This window comes from Andrographis paniculata, unplaced genomic scaffold (assembly GCF_009805555.1).
Source record: "Andrographis paniculata isolate CXL003 unplaced genomic scaffold, ASM980555v1 Contig62END, whole genome shotgun sequence".
In the NCBI taxonomy this organism is placed as follows: domain Eukaryota; kingdom Viridiplantae; phylum Streptophyta; class Magnoliopsida; order Lamiales; family Acanthaceae; genus Andrographis; species Andrographis paniculata.
This window is the reverse complement of record NW_026137598.1, coordinates 8,819,592-8,840,775: the sequence shown is the minus strand read 5'-3', so window position 1 is coordinate 8,840,775 and position 21,184 is coordinate 8,819,592. Positions and strand designations below refer to the sequence as shown.

The 21,184-nt window shown below is 35.6% G+C and overlaps 2 protein-coding genes across 7 annotated transcripts; both read left to right on the top strand.

Moving 5' to 3' along the window:
• Positions 1 to 1,464: 1,464 nt before the first annotated feature.
• Positions 1,465 to 2,485, top strand: LOC127260494 (uncharacterized). The gene is made up of 3 exons (XM_051288225.1): positions 1,465 to 1,792; positions 1,846 to 1,956; positions 2,049 to 2,485. Exons 1-3 carry the CDS (start codon positions 1,465 to 1,467, stop codon positions 2,483 to 2,485), a joined length of 876 nt encoding a protein of 291 aa, XP_051144182.1.
• A 1,515-nt stretch (positions 2,486 to 4,000) lies between these two features.
• LOC127260697 (uncharacterized) lies at positions 4,001 to 20,825 on the top strand. 6 transcript variants are annotated; one of them, XR_007840783.1, is made up of 22 exons: positions 4,003 to 4,400; positions 4,863 to 4,948; positions 5,022 to 5,123; positions 5,698 to 5,804; positions 5,881 to 5,981; positions 6,415 to 6,502; positions 8,076 to 8,164; positions 12,315 to 12,454; positions 12,546 to 12,708; positions 12,858 to 12,993; positions 13,105 to 13,201; positions 13,417 to 13,546; positions 13,968 to 14,027; positions 14,457 to 14,575; positions 14,760 to 14,884; positions 16,536 to 16,760; positions 18,985 to 19,145; positions 19,494 to 19,657; positions 19,826 to 19,908; positions 19,994 to 20,079; positions 20,179 to 20,380; positions 20,552 to 20,825. XR_007840783.1 is itself a non-coding variant. In XM_051288567.1 (21 exons), exons 1-21 carry the CDS (start codon positions 4,185 to 4,187, stop codon positions 20,320 to 20,322), a joined length of 2,595 nt encoding a protein of 864 aa, XP_051144524.1. In that variant the 5' UTR covers positions 4,003 to 4,184; the 3' UTR covers positions 20,323 to 20,548. The 6 variants fall into 6 exon arrangements, 5 of the variants coding, with proteins under 5 accessions (XP_051144527.1, XP_051144526.1, XP_051144524.1 ...); XM_051288567.1 differs by lacking the exon at positions 20,552 to 20,825 and having other exon boundaries at positions 5,698 to 5,777; positions 20,179 to 20,548; XM_051288566.1 differs by lacking the exon at positions 20,552 to 20,825 and having other exon boundaries at positions 20,179 to 20,548.
• The last annotated feature ends 359 nt before the right edge of the window (positions 20,826 to 21,184 follow it).

Sequence of the window (21,184 nt, the reverse complement as noted above, 5' to 3'; positions counted from 1 at the left end):
TATCCCCAAGAAGGAAGGGCCACTTCCTTGGGCTGATTATCGGCCTATCAGCCTCTGTAATGTGGTTTGTAAGATCTTCACAAAGCTACTTACCATGCGCCTTGGCCCGCTACTGCCGCAGCTCCTGTCACCGCATCAGAGTGGCTTTGTCAAAGGTCGGGCGATCGCTGACAATATTCTGCTGGCTTTGTCAAAGGTCGGGCGATCCTTGTGAATGGGGACCTGGGTGGCTTCTTCCCCCCCCCCCCCCTCGCGAGGCCTCAGGCAGGAAGAACCCCTGTCCCCGACCCTTTTTGTTTTGGCTGCAGATTTTTTATCACGCGGCTTGGAGCGCCTATACAGTCGATTCCCGGATCTGTACTACCGGTGTCGTGGTCGGTTCCGGTTGACACACTTAGCCTATGCGGATGATGTACTCATCTTTGCCAATACCTACGGCGATCGCATCAGCCTTCTGACGGACTTTCTGACGACCTACGCACGGATTACTGATCAGAAGGTGAACTGTCAAAAAAACCAACTTGTCTTTAGCCGCCAATGCCCGGAGAGTGTACAGCGGCAGCTTCAATCTGTGACTGGTTTTGGCACGGCTGGACTTCCCCTCACGTATCTTGGCGCACCGCTCTATGTGGGCAATCGGCGTAATATTCTCTATGAGGAACTCCTTGGGAAGCTCCGCCGCTATCTGCAGCGTTGGGATCGCTCCGTTCTATCACATGGGGGTCGTTTACAGTTGATCAGGAGCACCCTTTTCTCGCTCCCCCTCTACTTGCTGCAGGTACTTAGCCCCCCCAGGCTGTGCTTCACTCCGTGGAGCAGCTATTTGCTCGTTTTTTTTGGGGCTCTTATCACGGGCACCGTCGCCGCCATTGGATCTCATGGGTGAATATTGCACGGCCGCAGGAGGAGGGTGGGCTTGGCATTTATCGACTGTCTGATATGGTTTGGGCCTTCTTATTTAAATTGTGGTGGCGACTCAGAGATTGTTCCTCTCTTTGGGCTCGCGCGCTTCAACACAAGTATTTTCGCAGCTTTTTCCCAGGCCTTGCACCCTGCCGGAGCTACGACAGTCCGGCATGGAAGTGTCTCAGTCAAATTCGAGATGAGGCACAGACTCAGATCATTTGGAATTTGGGGCGTGGGAAGTGTTTCTTTTGGTATGATACTTGGTGTGGGGACCGCCCTCTCTTCACCGACCGCCAGGACCGCCCCCCGCCGATACGGGTGAAAGAGATGCGGACAAACGGGTCGTGGGATTTGACGCGTCTTTAGGCCTACCTTCCGACAACACTTGTTCAGCAGGTCTCTGCGATTCCTTGTGATCCCCTGACTGTGGACCAGCCAATATGGAAGGCCTCGGCCACAGGTACTTTTTTCTACGACTTCAGCCTGGAGATGAGCTGAACAGTTGGGGTACGGAGCTGGCTTTCTTGCAGCTTATGGTCGCCACTTCTTACTCCTACAATGTCGGTATTCCTATGGCGTTTATTTCACCGTCGGATACCCGTCGATGAGGCCTTAAGGAAGATGGGTCTTCCTATTGTTTCTCGCTACCAGTGCTGTCGGGAGTCTAAGACGATCGAGCACTTATTCCTCTCGTCAGCGGTTGCCCAGTGCGTGTGGCACCACTTCGCCGATTTATTTCGCATTCAGCTCCCAGGGACACATGCGCCCCACCTCATGGTTTCTGCTTGGCGCTTGTCCTCCCCTCATGTGCGGAGCATCCATGCCTATATCCCACTTCTGGTTCTTTGGTTTCTTTGGACGGCTCGGAACAACGCCAAACACCGAGGTACCCATATTTCATCTGACCGGATTATTTGGCGCGTTCACTCTCATTTGCAGGTCCTTTGGCGTGCTGGCCTCCTTCAACGACAGCATTGGTCAGAGGATTTTCACCTTGCTTCCTGTCTCGGCCTTCGCCTCCCTCCCCCGGTTCCTCGGCCGCCGGTCTTAGTACGCTAGGAGGCTCCTACTCCAGGATTGGGAGGCTCCTACTCCAGGATGGTTCAAACTCAACACCGATGGGGCATCACTTGGAAATCCAGGTGCTGCTGGGGCTGCGGGCATTATTCGGGACGCCACTAGTGCTCCCCTTGTGGCTTTCCAGGTCCCACTCCCGCACGCGACAAATACTATGGCTGAATTACAGGCGATTCGATCTAGCGTGGACTTAGCAGTGGCGCGAGGCCTCCTCCCTCTATGGATTGAGACGGACTCCGCCTGCAGTATCTCTTTACTCTCCTCCTCGACGGGACATTGGACTCTCCAACCTTGTCTCCACCACCTACGTCTTCAACTACGCACCATCGAGTGGAGGATCTCCCATATCTACCGCGAGGGCAATCAAGTGGCGGACAACCTAGCGAACACATCAGTCCCCCTTCCTCAGATGCGGATCTTGGAGCCAGCGGACATCCCTACGAAGGCTCGTGGCTTCATCCATGCTGACGCAGCGGGCCTTCCGTGCTTTCGCTTTCGTTAGCTCTAACTTGCTTTTATAATTTTCTTTTTACTGCTTTTTATCCTTTTAGACCTTGTACGCACAAACTCTTAAGTCATAAAATGTTAGTCTCTAAATTCGTTGTAAGATTATAAAAATAATTATAATCATCGATCCCAAAATACCTTCACAGACTTTGCAAAAGAGAATGTATCTACTAATCATTATTGAACTAATGATGCAATGTCAAAAGATTTAGCTTTTGATGAAGTTTGCTTCAATAAATCCAACAAGATTTGGATTTTATGTAGTGGCACCTTATCTTCCGAATTGAAGCGGAGCATGATTAGCACTTGCATATTCAAATAAAAGCTCCTCAAATCCATTAGTTTCCCTTTTTTTTATCACAACAATATAAAGTCAAATATAGTATAACGTTTAGGAGAGATCCTTAGGAGAAACTTCATGTTATTTCTTCAAGAACACAAAGATTTAAATATCATTGAAAGAATTGCAAAAAAGAAGGACCTAGGTAGGTCAAAGCTCCCGTCAATTCATCATTTTGCAGAGATGATTCTTGATTGCAATCTTATTGATGTCGGATTTAAATTATGGACTTACTGTTTTAAAATCATATTTATATTTTTTATATTTGTATCTTTATTTTGACATATTATATGAATGAATTATTTAAAAAAGAAATAAATTTTATATGATTTTAAAAAATTATACATTTATTTTCTTGATAGAAAAATATTTCAAAATGCTTAACGAATTTTATGTAACTTTTGAATGTTATTTTTGCACTTTTGATTCATTTTAAATGTATATTATTGTATTAACTTTAATTAGAGACAAAGCTTGTTTCAATGACAATTCTTTCACTTGGACTAAATAGAGAGCAATTAGATAAAATTTTATACAAAACAATTGATTAAACTTTCATTTCTATCTTTTAGGACGAACTCTTCCTAATATATTTTGTCTATCTTTTAAATTCAAACTTTTAAGTTCACCCTTTTGCATCTTTTAAATTTATGTAAATGTAAATAAAATTAAATGATTAATTTAATAATCTTATAAATAATAATAATAATAAAATAAGGGATTATATTGGGAAATAATTCTGACCGACTTAATTCGGTTTTGAACAGTGCTTGAAAAACTAGGTCGGGCAACCTAATTAAATTTTATTTTAACTTTATTTTTTAAAATTAATCTAATAAAAAATGATAAGTGAAAATTGAATTCACAATCTAATGTAAGTAAAGAAATAATCAAACCCTTGTAGATGCATGTGTGGATGTGTTGAAGAAAATTCTTGTCGAAATGCGAGTGTGTGATTACTGTGTAAAAAAACAGGCAATTATTTTTTCATCAAACTATAGCTTAATTGTTGTCGTTATTTTATTAGTCTCTATATATATATATAAATACAGATTATTTTTTAAATATTAATTCTAATAAACCTCATCCGGTCGCCCGATTAATTAGTTCCGGGCCTACTTTTTTCAAGTCCAAAACACAATATTTAGGGTGCGTGCGTTTTGGGGAATTGAATAAGCATGACCCAATATTTTTTCGAGATCCACAGTTTTCATTGCCCGGATTCGTGCCGTCCACGGCACACGGTTGGGGTGCGGCGGCCTCATGATCATATGCATAAAACATCGCCTTCTTCGCCTCTCTCGCGCGCGCTCTCTCCCTAACTCGTTACCGCTGTTGTAATTCACTGTACACAATGGCGTTTCTCCGGCTACGCTCAGCAGATGTCGCCGGATTCAAACTATTCTTCGCCCTCTTCCTCCTTTATGGAATGATGTCTTATCTCGTGTCCTCCGTTATTCACATGAAGTTCATAACGCCTCTGGGCCCTCACGCACCGCTGGATCGCTTCTCCGAAGCCAGAGCTGTCGAGCACGTTCGTGTGCTGGCGGAAGAAATCGGCGGTCGACAGGTCTGTCTTTCCCCTAAATTTGTTGGGTTCCACCTGGCTGTATGCCATGCAAGCGTACTTAGTGTGCTCTGTTCCGATACCCCAGAAATCTTGTGGTTTAGGTTTCCAGATAGAATTACTCAAAGATTGCAGACTAAAAATTGTGGATGTTTCTATATAGTTCGTTGACTTCTGTTCATTTTAATTTTTCAATGTTGAGACGCCTTCAATTTGCAAATTCACGACTGTAATGCAAATTGTCTTTTACCTTTTTATTTAATTATTTATTTTTATTGTTTATTGTGATATGTGGTGCAATTGTATTTGATGCGGCCTCTAAGTTTGCTATTTTTGGGAGTGTTTGTGCACCAACCTTGTGAAAGATTAACCTGAATATTTTTACTTTGTTATATTCTTTCCAATATTTCCTCTTCAATTCCTAATGAATAGTCTTTCAAACTGTTTCCCTTTATTTGCATTCAGGAGGGAAGTCCAGGTTTGAGAATGGCAGCTGCATACATTAAAACACAGTTAGAACTGATAAGAGAACGAGCTGGATCAAATGTTAGGTTGGTATGTTATGTGTAAATCTACTAGTTTCAGGTTGCATATTCTTAAATGTATACGGGTTTTATTTTGCAGGGTAGACATAGAAGAAACAGTTGTCAATGGCTCCTTCAATATGATATTTTTAGGACACAGCATATCACTAAGTTATAGAAACCATACAAATATTCTTATGAGGTACTTCACTTACTTTATTTGCGTCTTTCTGTTAACATTGTATTCCTATATAAAACTTCAACCATCTTGAAAACTAGGGATTGCATTGTTGATATTTGAGTGATCTCTTTGTGATTTAGGGTTTGCAACTTGTGTTTTTTTTCCTAGTGTTTGTGTTTTCTAGTTTTGTGGTTTTTTAGATAACTAGCGGTTGAGAGTGATGTTTTTGGAGCGCAATTGGGAGATTGAATAGTAAAATCAAATACTAATAACACAAGTGAACAGACCCTTAGTTTTCTGCATTAGGGATATTACTGGACCACTATTAGTACTTTTATGACACTCACACTTTATGCTCTCTTCAAGCATAAGAACATCCATAATTAATCTGTATATTGTAGACCATATGCTTCTCTGCTTAGCCACTTCGGGAATTATTTGACATCACAGCTGGAACTATGTGGCATCCAAAAGATGTCCAAAGGTCAAAGTTGACAGAGAAAAAGTTTTAGAAATATATGACACTGTTCTGAATCTTGTTCTTTGAGATAATATGCTCGTTGAATTGAGCAATCATAACCTGGATCAACTGCAGGATTTCCTCAATTGAGTCACTGGAAACTGAGCCATCAGTTTTATTAAATGCCCATTTTGATAGTCCTCCAGGGTCTCCAGGTGCTGGTGATTGTGGCTCATGCGTGGGTGGGTTTTTGACAAAACTTCCAGTTTAATATCATATGTAAGTTTGAAGTTAAGTTGGTTAGTTTTCCTTTCCCAGCATCACTGCTCGAGTTAGCAAGGCTCACAGTCGATTCTGGCTGGATTCCTCCTCGGCCAATAATATTCTTATTTAATGGAGCTGAAGAGTTGTTTATGCTGGTGAGTTCATTATATTGTCTATTATTGTGCTCTGCCATGTGCTTTTATCTTTGATGGCTTGAGAGTTGTTTTTATCAAATTATGGATAGGTAGCAAATTGATTGCTTATATATCTTCAACTATTATTTGGTGCTGATGTCTTCAAGAATACATGAATAAAATTTCAAGTGCTCGAGCTAATTTTCTGAACTATTTTTCTCCTTTTTACTATGAGTCCATATGGTTTTTGAGTATTCTTTAAATGTTATAAGTTTAATGATTGTGTATCTTTTGAATTATTCAATTGATGATTTTTTCTTATGGTAGAAACAATATTAGGATCCCTATATCAAACCAGGGATGCTAGTATGGAATAAGGTTGTGAGATACTGAGATAGATTAACGGGATTTTGGGTGAACCTTCAATTCATAACTATTTCATACAATACTTCAGGGTTCACATGGTTTCATGACAACACATAGATGGCGTAATACAATTGGTGCATTTATTGATGTTGAGGCATCTGGGACTGGAGGCACTGGTAAAATACATGTTCTATCAACGTATTCAATTGCGAAACATTCTGGACGAGACATATTACATCTAAAGAGGGAAAACCTTGTAAAATCAATTTATAGCATTGGAAATACATTACTACTGATATGGGCTATGCTGCCCCATAATTTTCTTTTTCCTCTTTATTTATTTTTCTCTTCATCCTTCTGATTTAATTTTCTTCATGCCATTGTTTATTTAAACAAAAAATAGAAGAAGTGTAATATTTACCCATCTTGCGTATGTGTAGACGCAACACAAATGGAAGTGGAAAAAAATTTGATTGAAGTTTTCCATAGAAAAGAAACTAATGGTTTAGGCAGAGTATAAGGGCTGACACCTTGAATTGGTCAAGGTATGCGGAATTATTCAACTCCATTTGTTAGAATAACTTCCATTGAGTCTTATTCAAAATTTCAATCACAAGCTTATTTGAATGGTTATTGTCTACCTAGAGTAAACTCAGCGGAAATTATTGTGGTATAGTGCTATAATCTTCTGCTATTACTAGGAAAGAAAACAACTGAATCAAAAACAGAACTGGAGATGACCTGAAATTTTAGGAGCATTCACAAGGAAGAAAATGTTATCACTAAAAGCTTAATTTAATAATATTTGAGGGACTTTCAGCGTGGTGCATTTCTATAATCTCAGTGGCTTGGGGTTGGTGCACACATCAGGGTGATAGATAAAGTGACACAGCATTGAGAGTAGTTAGTGGGTTGGTGGATTTGGTTTTGTCAAATCAATGGAAGAATGACTACTGAGATGAAGGCTTGGTGTTAGGAGTATTGATCATTGGGTTGTAAGAAAATTTGATATCAACCAGAATGAAGATTTTCTTTATTCATGTTGGCAACCAACAGAGCAGGAACTGGACCGAAATAACAAAAAAACCAAGAGAACACTTATGTGGGAAAAATACTCTTCACCGTCATGTATATGTTATTTTTATGGAATATTATATATGTTCATATAGAAGATGTCACTCTTCCAATGTACACACAAAAATAAACTAAGCAAGCATGCAATCTATCGTTTTACCCCTGATAGAAATTAGAATTCTCAGCCCCATCAAATAGACAATTTACCCCCTCAAGAAAAAAGAAGTTGAACAACCAAAGCTGTGGTGGTTTCTCTACTTGAATGAGTTGGATTAACTTTTCAGGCCTTTTTTGTCCTTTTTGTTTATTATCAAATTCCCAGAATGACTGCTTTAGCATAAGATATTTAGCACAAGCATATGCTTTCCTATTTTATCCTTAATATACCCTCTTTTCGATGCTTTACCATCAAATTTGACTGAACACGGGGTTGGGTTGAAGCTTTTCAATTTCTTGGTGTGATTGCCGTTGAAGGAAAATTATGTATTCCAATCTGGTGGTTGCCACCTTAAACAATTTAAGTATTTTCTTAACATGCAATTTACTTTATTCTTTTTGATATTTCTCAATCATCAGATTTAGGGGTGCCAAACTAACCACCGTACTTCAAACATTTACATTCTTTCTTAATACGTATGTTTCTTTATTCCTTTTGTTATATTTTTCAATCAACAGATTTGGTCTGTCAATCTGGACCTGGATACTGGCCGTCATATGTTTATGCTCAGTCAGCTATGTATCCGATGGCAAACAGTGCAGCTCAGGTTTTACTTCACCCCTTGTTTATTTAGTGTGTATAGTTTTAAATATTGTTATTGTTAGGTATGAAGAATTGTGTTGGTATTATAGGGAATAGTGTTTTGTATGTTTGAATTGTTACTTTTATTGTTTATGTGTACGTGACTTTTATTAAATGATCTTTATTTGTTAATATTTTTAGGGAACGGTGCCACTTGTTTTTGGCTCAGAAGAACAAAACCTGAAAATTTTCTATTTTCATTCACAAGGGCTATACATATTTATGGAGAAATACAAATCTTCTAAATAAGTCTTGAATAGTACAAATTTCTTAAATAAGGTGTAACATCCCTTTTCAAACTCAAAGTAGGATCATAGTAACCAATTCGTGGTTATGCAAGAGATCACGAAATAAGACTGGGAATTGGTGAAGATATCAGTGAGTTGATGAATATAAATTTTGGATCAAGACTCTCCACAAAGTCAAGTTAACAATATCATCAAGTACAAAACCATCTATAGGGTTAGATCAGAAATTATCAGTGTAACACCACGGCCGGCTCAAACCAGAGCGTCACCGCCACGCCACACCGGAAGGCTCGTCCATCAACCAACGAGTCCTACGTTGTGGCGCTAAGGCTAAAATAATAAATACCAACAACTAATAGGAACTTAAAATTAAAGCACACCGGCTTATCAATTAAGTAAATAAAGTTCAATTCAAAAGCATAAATTGGAAATAGTTCAAAAGGTATTAGTCTTTAAACATGATTAATGAATTTCAAAAGTATCTTAGAAGGTAAAGTAGTTCTAGTTTCCCCCGATGCATCATATGACGTGAATGCATCACTTAGATATAACGGAAGCATGATCACCTACAAAAAGATTGTAAGAAGAGGGTCAACACAACGGTTGAGTAAGCGCAATTAATCGAAAATAATTTAATACAGTATAATGCCACAAAATCATTTGGAGAAGATAATTGAATAAAATGACACGTATCACATAAGGGGAACTCACACACACACGAGTCTTTTAGCGCCTTCCTTATATCCCCTTTTCATTCTCAAATAATAGTGATGAGCACATCACGAAGAAAACTCCACTAGGCCTTAATCAGGGCCGGCTCGACCTGGTTTTCCAACCTTATTACTTCGTATGACACATCACATAGTTTCACATAACAACCATAGGGTCACAACCCTCAAGGAAAACTCCACAATGTGTACATAAGGGTTCAAAATCCAAAGTACACGTAAATCAATTTATTATTAGTTTCCGAGGGCGCCATACGGCCCACAACCCTCTAGTCTCCAATATAACATACCAAGAGGGGATTGTACGCAATCCATCCCTCCATCACGGATGACGGTCTAAAGACCTTTTCATCGTGAATGACGAGGACCTTGGAATCACCCAAAAAGGGAACTGCCATCTCGATCCCTCGACCTAGCCCATTCGGGATTTAGTTTAAAGTTAGCTAGTTATCATAAAATACCGGTATACCCTCACGTGTTTGCAAAGCACAGAGGTGGAAGGCTATGCCTTATCATCCACACAATCGACGAGTTGATCGGACTCAACGGATAGTTTCAATTACCAATTTGACCAAATACTCAACATGCTCTTAGGCAAATTTCAAAAATAGTGTTTTAAACTCAAAATATTTCAACTGTCAACATTTAACCATATGCAAAAGTAGGATATTAGACCCAACAAGTTCGTTATAATTTCACTTTATTTCGCCAAATAAACATTCGAAAAATTTGTCAATCACAATAGGCATGGTCTAATTCCAAAAATCATAATATTTAAATATAATCGTAAATTTTTTTCCAAAAACCATAACTAGGTTAGGGCAAAACTAGGATTTCAAACCCAATCCATAAATTCTACGATTTTCAATTTAAAATCCAATAATAATCTTCACATAAGCATTATAATCAATTTTCTAAAATAAATTGGCAAAACGTAACACTTTTAGGGCAAACTCATTTGACAAAAATATAAAAAAAAGATATCAATAAAAAGGAGTTTAGGGATTAGAACATATCAATCTACTTGAGATTAATCCCACTTACTTTCCACTCACTTTAAGAGAATAAACTAAAATGAGAGTTTTGGAGAAGAAGAATTCCAAGAAAGAGCAGAGGGCTGGTGGCGGCGCTGCCGGCGTTATTTTAATTTATTTTATATTTTATTAAATATAAAATACTTAGGTCTTTATTAATTATTTTACCCTACTTTGACCCAAACTCAATTTTTACCCCTAATTTAAATCGAACTCTTTAATTTATTACACTAAAAGTCCAAAATAAATTAGACCCAAATAAAATTTGTCTGACTCCGGCAAACTTCCGACAATTATTCTACGGGGTATTACAATCAGACACAAAATCTTCTATTGAGTCATATACAGTAATTATCAGGTAGAAAACACTTCATAGGGTCATAGCAGAAATGATCATATACAGAAACTCCTACAAGGTCATAGCAGATATTATCAAATACAAAATCCTCTACAGGGTCATAGCATAAGTTATCAAATACAAAATCCTCTATAGGATCATAAGTGAAATTAGAAAATATAGAATCCTCTACAGGGTTATAGTAGAATTTATCGTATACAAAACTTTCCATGGGGTTATAACATATATCACTAGACATAGAACCTATTGGTGCCCAAATAGTTTTTTTGTTTTGTTTTCTTAAGGCTATCTCCAACAGAAGTGAATTTCTGCTATATTTGTAGGACTTCTACCACAAACTCTTCTCCAATGCACCATGCACTTTTGCACATGTGTTCCTCCCAACTGGGAGGGTGCATTTTTTTATTTTTGTTTTATTTTTAATTATACAATAATTTTAATTTATTGGTAGATTATGTTTTTATTCTATTTATGTTATTTTATTTTATTTCTTTTGTAAATTTTGTTTTTTTATTGTTGATAAATAATTTATTGTTTTGTGAAATAATTTTAAGGAATATGTTTTTTATGTGAAGTATATGGAATTGTATATATAAAATAAAAATAATGAATGTATGTAATATATTAATTTTTTTGAAAAAATGTGTAGGAAAAAAAGAACACCCTTATGTTTTAGTTTTGTAATTGATATTTATACTAAATTATATATTTATTGATGTTTACTTTTTATTGATATTTATAGTTAATTAGTTATATATAATTATGATAACTCGTTATAAATTAATTAATCATTAAATTGATATAATATTTAAAATATTAATAAAGAAATTTTTAATAAAATATATATGTAAAAATATACAGTGTTGGATATTAGTTGTAATTTTTAAAATTTATATAAAACTTAGGTGTGTTTACTTGTTAGATTTTGGTTTTAAATAATAAAATTTTGAATTAAAATAGTTGTTTGATATAATATAAATATGTATTAATGTGATATTTTGACACTAAAATTAAATAAATTTTACTGTAATATAATAAATAAAAAATAAATATTTGATTTGATATTTTTTTTAAGAAAAAAATTAAAATAGTAAAATCATTCTAAACACACCCATATATATGAGTATATATGGAATATTATTTAACCTTGCAAAAATAGAAGTTATGATTGGAGATAGTCAAAACTCAAAACAATGGCCCAATAAAATTCTAATAACATGACCCCACACAATAATGACTCAACCCACAAATTAATTCCCTACCCAAATTAACTTGGATGGAGGGAAGCTGGAGCAAACAGGAAGTGACAGCATAGGTGGAGATTGGAGTAGCGGCAGAGCGACACAGCGAAGAGGATTTGTTGTGGCAAAGGGGCGACATAAACAAGGTCTGATTGGATAAGATAACACACTAGACTTTGGAGAAGATGATACCGGTGATGGAGATGATGATGGTGAAATAGAATGGGATCACAAGGATTACAGGGGGAGGTTTTGGCTTTGATACCATATATTAATTTTAGCAAAATTGATATTTTCGTCCATAATATAAGGCTCGGCTCGTATCATAATTACAAGATATATAAATATATATTCCAAATATAGAAGTGACTATCTCTTGTCATTCTGAAAGAAAAGTTGGCTGTTGCATTATCCACTGTACTTTACGAAATAATGTTGCTTATCCAATCATAAATTCTTTTTTATTCAGCTCTAACTTTGCCAAATCACTATTGATCTAATTGCAGGATGTTTTTGGTGTTATTCCTGGTGATACTGACTACAGGATATTTGCTACTGATTATGGTGACATTCCTGGATTGGATATTATCTTCCTGCTTGGGGGTTATTATTATCACACCTCATCTGATACAGTGGAAAGACTATTGTATGCATCCTCTGCTATTTTGGTACAATTGACTAGATTTGCATTTTATTATGGTCCTTGCTTTAAACTGCACATGAATTCCTTCTATTAGACCTGGTAGCGTACAAGCCCGTGGGGACAATTTGTTTAGTTTAATGAAGGCATTTGCAAATTCTTCCGAACTATTAAATTCTCAAGAGCGAGAATCAAGATCTGCTGCCGTTGTATCTAAAGGCGAAAGACCAGTTTTCTTTGATTACTTGTCACTGTTCTTGGTAAGCCACAATCCATGTTTTATGATTTTGCTTGGCTAGTAATTCTGTAAGTCAATCAGAACCTTTATAACAATGGAAGAACAAATGAAGCACTCATTTTTTATTTTTTTTATTCCTTTTTTCCTTCTTCTACAATTAAATTTACTTAGGTCTTCTACTCAAGAAGGCAAGCTTTGGTGTTTCATAGTATTCCATTTGCCATCTTCCTCTTCATGCCCCTATTGCTGTGCTTGCGAGCTCGAAGTTTGTTCTATTCCTTCAATTTGTATTATGACATCATAAAAGGTAATAATTATAAAGTTAAACTAGGGGATTTGTTGTTGCCTTCTGTCCCATGGCCATTCTAAATACCATTGTTTTATGTTTTCATTAAAGCAATCACTTACTATGATGCAGGGATACTGTACCATGCCAGTGGGATTATACTTGCTATTGTTTTTCCCGTATCTTTTGCAATCTTGCGTTTGGTGTTCTCTGTACATTCTATGCACTGGTTTGTGTTCAGTTCTATGACATTGCCTTTTCTCAGTTTCTTTTTCTCACTTTCATAATGTACCTATCCACATTCTTTTCTGCTTGCTGTCACAAATTCTCCCTTTTCGAAGTCATTACTAACTTTTTCGTACTGCTTTTTGTCTGTATGGATACCCTTTTATATATGTAGCTAGAAATAGCAATTAACTATGCTTATCCCCCCACTTGCTATAGGTTTGCCAATAAATATTTGGCATTTCTTATGTTTGTGCCATGCTCACTTGTTGGTCTGTTGGTTCCAAGAATTCTTTGGAAACACTTTGCTCTGTCCCAGGATCTTTCAGTTCTTGCACTCTCGCGGGAGGTGATTTCTCTCTCTCTTCCTTCTCTTTTTGCATTTTTGTTCTTTTAAGTCTTTGTATCAGCTTTATGGTGATCTCTTCTCTTGAAATTGTGTTGATTAAGAACTCCTGAAGATGCTTCTATGAAACCCCCATACCTACTCAGGATACCTACTTACATGTTCTCTATGGGTCATTCTAATATTAACTTGTCTGGTTTTTTTTTTTTCCTGGACAATTTTGTAGTAGCTTTATGGATGTATAATGGTGATCAAAATATGTCTTTCTAGCTTTTATTCTCTTAACTAAAAATGAAAGATAGTGGAAATTGCAATGCATAGATGTATATATCTGTATCTATGGCGCTGTGCCTCCCGATGAATTGATGATTTGATACTTCAACTTAATGTCAACTTATATTTGGAAAATAAATGTGTTCCACAGGAATTGGATGATCATGCAAGGTTTTGGGGAGCTTTTGGATTCTACTCTCTTTTGACATTGGTGTGTGGAATTTTTATCATTCTTTATCTAACTCTAAAAAGTATCTATATGGTTGAGTCACAGGCATACAGTTCCATTTCCTGTTTAATTGCGTTTGTTGTTTTCAGACTTAGGGTGTGTTCTTGTCTGTTATTGTTTTTATTTGTGTTTTTGGTTTTGATATTTTGTAGGTGAAATAGTGATAGGAACGAGATAAATAGATAAGAAAATCAAATGGAATAAACCATTTGCCCAAAAACGTTCAGGCTACTTTATTTCCAAGATTAAAAATAATCCCTCAAACGCTAGTTACTTTTCATTAAATACTATCATATCTACGTCGCCGTTTCTATACGTCTCATATCTCATGTAATTTTCTTTTTCTTTTGGGAAAAGATTATACACTTTAATCCATAAGACACACTAATTTGACTGGATTTCTAAATGCAGGCATATCTGATATCTGGGCTGAGTGGGGGTTTTATGACATTCATTGTTTCAATATCTATGCTTATCGCATGGGTTTTCTTTCGAGTATCATACATGTATTTTGGTTGTCATCCTCTCAGGTTAGTCTGAATAACTCCCTGACAAAAGTTTAGAATTGATTTTGTTTCAAATGCATGTCTTATCATCTACAAAGATGTTGTTGAAGGTAGTCTACTTGCTTGTGCATGATCAAAATCTTGTTATATTAACGCCTTTCAATTTACGACGTGTTTCTGTTTAATCATTTGAAGATGTTTCCCTCAGGTCAACAGCATTTTATGTGGTTCCTTTGGTGCCTTGCCTTGTGTATTCAGTTTACTTTGGAGGATTTTTTGCTGTTTTTGTGATTGAGAAAATGGGCATGACGGGTTCACACCCACCTCCTTATGGTTAGTGACAAACTATTATCTGTGTGACTAGGTGGTGTGTTATTTTGGAGTTTGGTTTTGGCTTTTGGTTTGAATAGTGTTTTGGATATGATGTTTTGTGAGAGTAAATGATGTATTTTTAATAGAATTCTAATGGTTGTTTAGTAAAGAAATTGAAACCAAACTCTACAAGAACTAAAAAAATCCACAGGCTTCAAATTTATCTCTATATTTTCACTTTTCCCATCTTAACTGGTGCACAATTGAAGTCATAATTATACCTTAACTATTATATGATTACATGATCGTATCTGCAAAACTGAATTTAAAACAAGAGAAATCCATGTATCTGAGCTGTAGTTACCCATAACATATTATTCTTAAAGCATTCAGTGCAAGACACTGTGAAGGCACATGTAAACACAAGAATTTTTTGCTTGCCAGACAAGGGAACTGATGAGGGACCTCAGTGAGGTGAATATAATGCATCAGTCGCTTGCCTATCAGTTTATTCAACATAAAGCATTTATCATCTGGAATTCTTATAAGAATGTCATAATGTCTTGTGTTTATCAATAGAGATTTATGGTTCTTGTTTATCAGATAGTTTTAGTCTGCCTCCATATAAACTAATTTGGAATAAACTAAATTTTGATAAGCTGCATTTTGTATGATTTTTTTTTTGAAAAAAAAAAAATTAAATATTATTATTATTATTATTATTATTATTTTAGGAGCAATATATTTTGAAGCAAATATGCATGTCGAAAGAAATAAATGAAATAACTTAGATACGAGAATCTCTTACTGTCATAACAGTATATTCCTTAGCCGAAAGATTGAAACTATTAAGGGTGGGTTTGTTTGGGGTTTGGTTAGGATTTGAATTGTAAAAATTTTAAATTGAAATAGTTGTATGATGTGATAAAATATATGATGTTTTGAATGTAAAATTAATTTTTAGTATAATATAAAAAATAAAAAATAGATGTTTGACTTATGTTTTTGGAGAATTTTTTTTTTTTATGAATAGTGAAAATTGGTTGAAATTCTTGGAATGAACACACACCCAAATTGTATTCTAATTTCTCACGATTCATCTTGAATAAAGCATACTACTATTTTACAAGGAAAAGACATCTTAACTTTAGGACTTCTACTAAACGTAAAAACGTAACTTATTAGGATTTCAATTAAACTGTGAATCTGTGTACTTGATTAGATAAGGTTCATGTGTCATTTAGCACATGGAAGTAAACACATCCTTATAATTATAGACTTTTACGTCCTACCAACTTGCTTTGTATCATTAAATAAGTCTCAGCCATAATACTTAATTAGCATTTTGTGATCTTAAGTTGTTACAATATTATAATTGTGCTTATTGTCAAAGAATAGCTGAGTTACAATGTTGTTGAGATATTTTAGATATGGTCATATCCATTAGATTATATTATTTAGATTTGAGTCTATCGAGTTTGTTTTTTGGTTGCCTATATATAGGCCCCTTATTTTGATTATCAAAAAAGGCAAGCTTTAGAGTTTCCGCAAAATATTTTAACACTTATGATTACTAAGTATATCTTGTACTTATTGGGTAAATTAAAAAAAATAAATCCCAAGTGTGCTAAAGGTGATTATTCACTATTCTCACACCAGAGATCGTTTGCAGGGTATTTTGTACCTGATGTAATAGTTGCTGCAGTTGTTGGCTTAGTTACTGGGTGGTGCTTTGGTCCTCTTTTACCTGTAGTTGGGAAATGGCTGGCACAATCATCAATTATTCGTTTTCTGTTGCATGGGATTGTTCTTGCCTTGGCTTTATCATCACAAGTCTTTCCATACAGCAATGATGCACCAAAAAGAATTGTTCTCCAGCATACTGTTCAGACTAAAGGTATTAAGCAATTAATTGCAGACTTAACTGTGTAAATTGGTTGACTATTTCTTTTGTCTATATGATCTCTGATTTTTGGAGCAGTAGCTTTAGATTTTTACACTCTTGTATAACTGGTCAGGATCTTGTCACTACTGTAGAAGCAACGCACTGAATGACACTAAGCAGTTGCACTAAAATCTTGATAAACATCTGAGTACTTACCACGCTTGGGTGACTGCCTGCAAGATGTTCATTAGTTAATTCTAAAATGGTATAAGGGTATTTGTGTTAGTGGATTAACTATTCCATAAGAGCTGTGAGGATTCATGTTTGAATCTCTATCACCACCCATTCATGTATGATAAGTTCCGTGTGCAAATGGTTGCGAAGGGAACATGCATGCAAAGGGTGTGATGGAATGGTTATATAAACTGATAGCACTTTGTAACTGTGAGATACAGAAAAGGATGATTTATTATAACAATACAAATGAGGTTGCACATATATGTATGTACAATTAGGAGCCTACCCAATCTATTCAAACCAATAAAATTTAACCAACAAACTATAATAATCGTAACTAACTCTATTATGATTTGACTCTATCCAGACTATATCTCTATTTAAAAATGTATATTATGTTAATTATAGTGAACACTCCACCTCCTCAAGCTGGAGCATATATATTTGTCATATCTAACTTGCTACAAATATGATTGATTCATACTCCATTTATTGCTGCAAAAACATCTCCGAGTAGATCATCGGACTTGACATATTTGGCAGAGGTGTATTCTTTTTGGGTTTTATTTTGTCACAGAAAAAGTGATAATCGATTTCAATATGCTTTGTGCATTAATATATTGAATTGGAAATAATATGTAAGGCAGTCTAGTTGTCACACTTTAGCTTTGTTGGAAGATTAATTTTGTGGCTGATCTCTTTCAGACAAATAGAGTCTGTCTTGGCTCTATATTCAACTTTGGCAGAAGATCTTGAACCCAAAATTTGTTTCTAGTTTCTCCAATATGTAAGATTTCCGCCCTACAAAAATACAGAATCCTGAAGTGGACTGTCTATCATCCTTACACCCAACATAGTCTGCATTGGTTTGTACCTAGGGACCGTGGTTGATAAAGCAAGCCTCAACCAGGTGCTTCTTTCAAATACCTTAGGATTTGCTGTAATAGGGTCCAATGATGTAGTTGTAACTTGTAAGTGAATTACGATTCATACAATAAGACAACAAACTTTCCTATACTCCCCTTCAGCAAGAAAGCTAGGCGGGTGCTCAATATATACATTTTAATGAAGATAGCTATAGAGAAAGGCCTTCTTAATATCTAACTAGGCCAATCATAAGTAGCTGCTAGAGATATGAGAATACACTCGATCATCTGAAACAACAGAGGCAAAGGAATATGTGCTCATAGTTTACCTTTACAAAGAGCACTAGGGAGATCAAGAGATGACTGAGCAGAACATGTGGCTAGAAGTGGAAGATTATCCGTTGAAGTAGCTAGTGAAGAATGTGAATCCACAATGGCTATATTAGGACAATGGCGCCGGTTAGAATAGAGTTGAATACTCAAGATATGGGTGGGACCAAAGGAGGAGAAGCAGAGATGCCACAAAACATCTCAATCACAGGGTAAAGGAAATGATCAGGTTCATCTGTGATGTTGTAGGGAGCAGAGATAAGGAAAAAGGTAAGATGTGCATGAAAAGTGACATAACGGAAACAATATAATGATTCATACAGTGAGGGTGTGTTTGTTTGAGGGTTTGGATTTTGGGTTGGGATTTGAATAGTAAAAATTTTGAATTTGAATAGTTGTATGATGTGATATAAATAAGAATTGATGTAATGTTTTGAATGTAAAATTGATTTTTAGTATAATATAAAAAATGAAAAATAAATGTTTGATTTGATATTTTTGGAGGAAAAATTTTGTGGGAATAGTAGAAATCCCACAAAATCTCCCAAACAAACACATCCTAAGTGTATTTGTTCTTTACATACGGAGGGAGTATTAGATAATAAAATAGATTATTAGTATAATAAAATGAGTGTTATGTTTGGTGAACTATCTAATACTTATGAGATACTGGATTGAAATCTTATTCATTTTTACAGTTCTTCTACTAGGGAATTGTTATTATTCCTGATTTTTATCATTGGTTGTCGAGAACATGTATTTTATGAACACTTATAACATGCATTAAACTATTCATTTGGCAGGTGCTAATCAGATATCAAATGCTAGTTTTGATTTTGCGGTGACTGATTCAAACTCACTGATGTTTGTTTTCAAACACGCACCTGTGGTGGTGAAGGAACTGCACGGTAATCAAGAATTAAGTTTTCACAGTGTTAATGAATCAAGATTGGATACATGGAAGGTACTTTATGCAGTTCCTTTGTCCCTTCTTAAAGTGGGTGAGGTTTTATATTCTTCTTATGGCATGTTTAGTTTATTGGACGGACCTAACTGATTATTTTGAATGATATTTTTATTCTACTTTGCCGAATTTGATTGTGATGTGATTCGATGCCAACACCCTGAGCCCAAGACATGTTTAGCTCATTTAGCTTATCAAATGAGCTTTTATGGATTTTCAATGAGTTGAACTAAGATGAGCTTGTACACATATCATTTGTTTTACAGCTTTAATTAGATGAGCTTTTCAGTGAAGTTGCTTCTGAATCCACTTTAATATATTTGACTGCTTCAAGTTTTCAACTTGCAGGGAATTTTTCCAATATCTAATTTGTTCTCGGGAAGCTTGAAGTTTCCTGCAAATACTGAGGATATATTGAAGCAATTCAAATATTTTCCTTATTTATCAACTGATGAAGACCAGGTCCCAGTTGCTGGTAGATTTCGAAGAGTCAACTTGGAACTATCAATGGGGTAAATTGTAAACAAATGAATTCACTGTTGGCAATAAAATATGATCATTTTACTATGTGTGATGCATGCTACATTTTTTGTCGGGACTTGGATACGTTATAAATGTGTACCTAACAATTGTATTTGTCTTCTAAGTTTGATTGATGTCACATGCTTTTGATTCCACAGTACGTTGAAGGAGGTTTGGGTTGCAGTCCTTAACATTACAGGTCCATTGTCGAATTGGTCATTTGCAAGCAATATGGTCCCAGGTTATTTGAATTGCTTTGGTCTAATTTCTGCCATGGTATTTCTGCTTGACATTTGCTAAATATGAATCGCTCAATTCTGAAACAGCTCCAGTAAGAGTTGGGCAAGGGCCACCATCATACATATGCAGGCTGAGTGGTGCTGGTCATGAGAATTGGAAATTCTGGTTGGAGGTAAAACAATCTAAAATTTCTGGGCAGTGTGAGGTCGTGGCTTGCCATTACAATAGTTATCTTGTTATATTAACAATTTGGACGATGCATGCAATGCAGGCCAACAGTTCGAAGCCATTGAGGGTTGATGTTGCTGTGGTGGACCTACATTTAACAGAGTTGGCCCTTAAGTTGAAAGGCCTCTTTCCAAGTTGGATGGATGTCACTGCCTACACTAGTTTTTTATCTTCCTACAGTGTCTAACTAGCGACTACTTGAACGGCTTCACAATTTCCTTTTGTGTTATTCTAAATTATAACAGGTAACGACCTTCTCCTCCACCCAGTATCGATCTTTTTTTATAACTTGGCTTTCTTCTCATAGAATTTTAAATGAAATTTGCGTGTGGAAAACAACCTGGTCGCTTCAGTTCGATCTTTATTTCTTGTTTTACTAGGAGTTTGTGTGAACTCCACCGTGTATTGTTTAACAGGTACTGTTCCGAATGCATTAGAATATATGATCAGGTTGATATATGAAGACAGCATGCCTCTGGAACAATAGTGAGATAATGAGATTACTTTCACTCTCAGCATGAGAACAGGTGTCAACGATTGTTAGTGCTGGCGAAAATAAAAGACATGAGACGTCACATAGCTAGACTTACCTAAACGGTTTGACACGTCAATTTCGAAGTGTTGAAAAATCAAGTCAAAATCATTTAGTATTATTATTATTTTTGTTTTTTTTATTTTTCACAATTTCAATCTTTTCTATTCTTAATATGTTAGGAAGAATATTTGTTTTATTTATTGATTTGATATGAATGATAAGATTGTGAAAAATCTTTTTTAAAGGTTTATAAACCGAAATTATTGAAATAATAATTTAGAAAGTTCGGTTTTAATTTTATTTTTTGACAGATCAAAATTAATAATTCAATTGATACGGGATACAAAATTATTATGGGACATAATATTTATAATCAAAATTATTATTGTTTTTAGAAAAAATATAATAATATTCATAAAAATTATCTTAATATTTGTTATGTATATAAATAAGTAATAATATTTTTAATAATATAATATTAAAGTGTTTCTGTTCAAATCTAATAAATTAATTA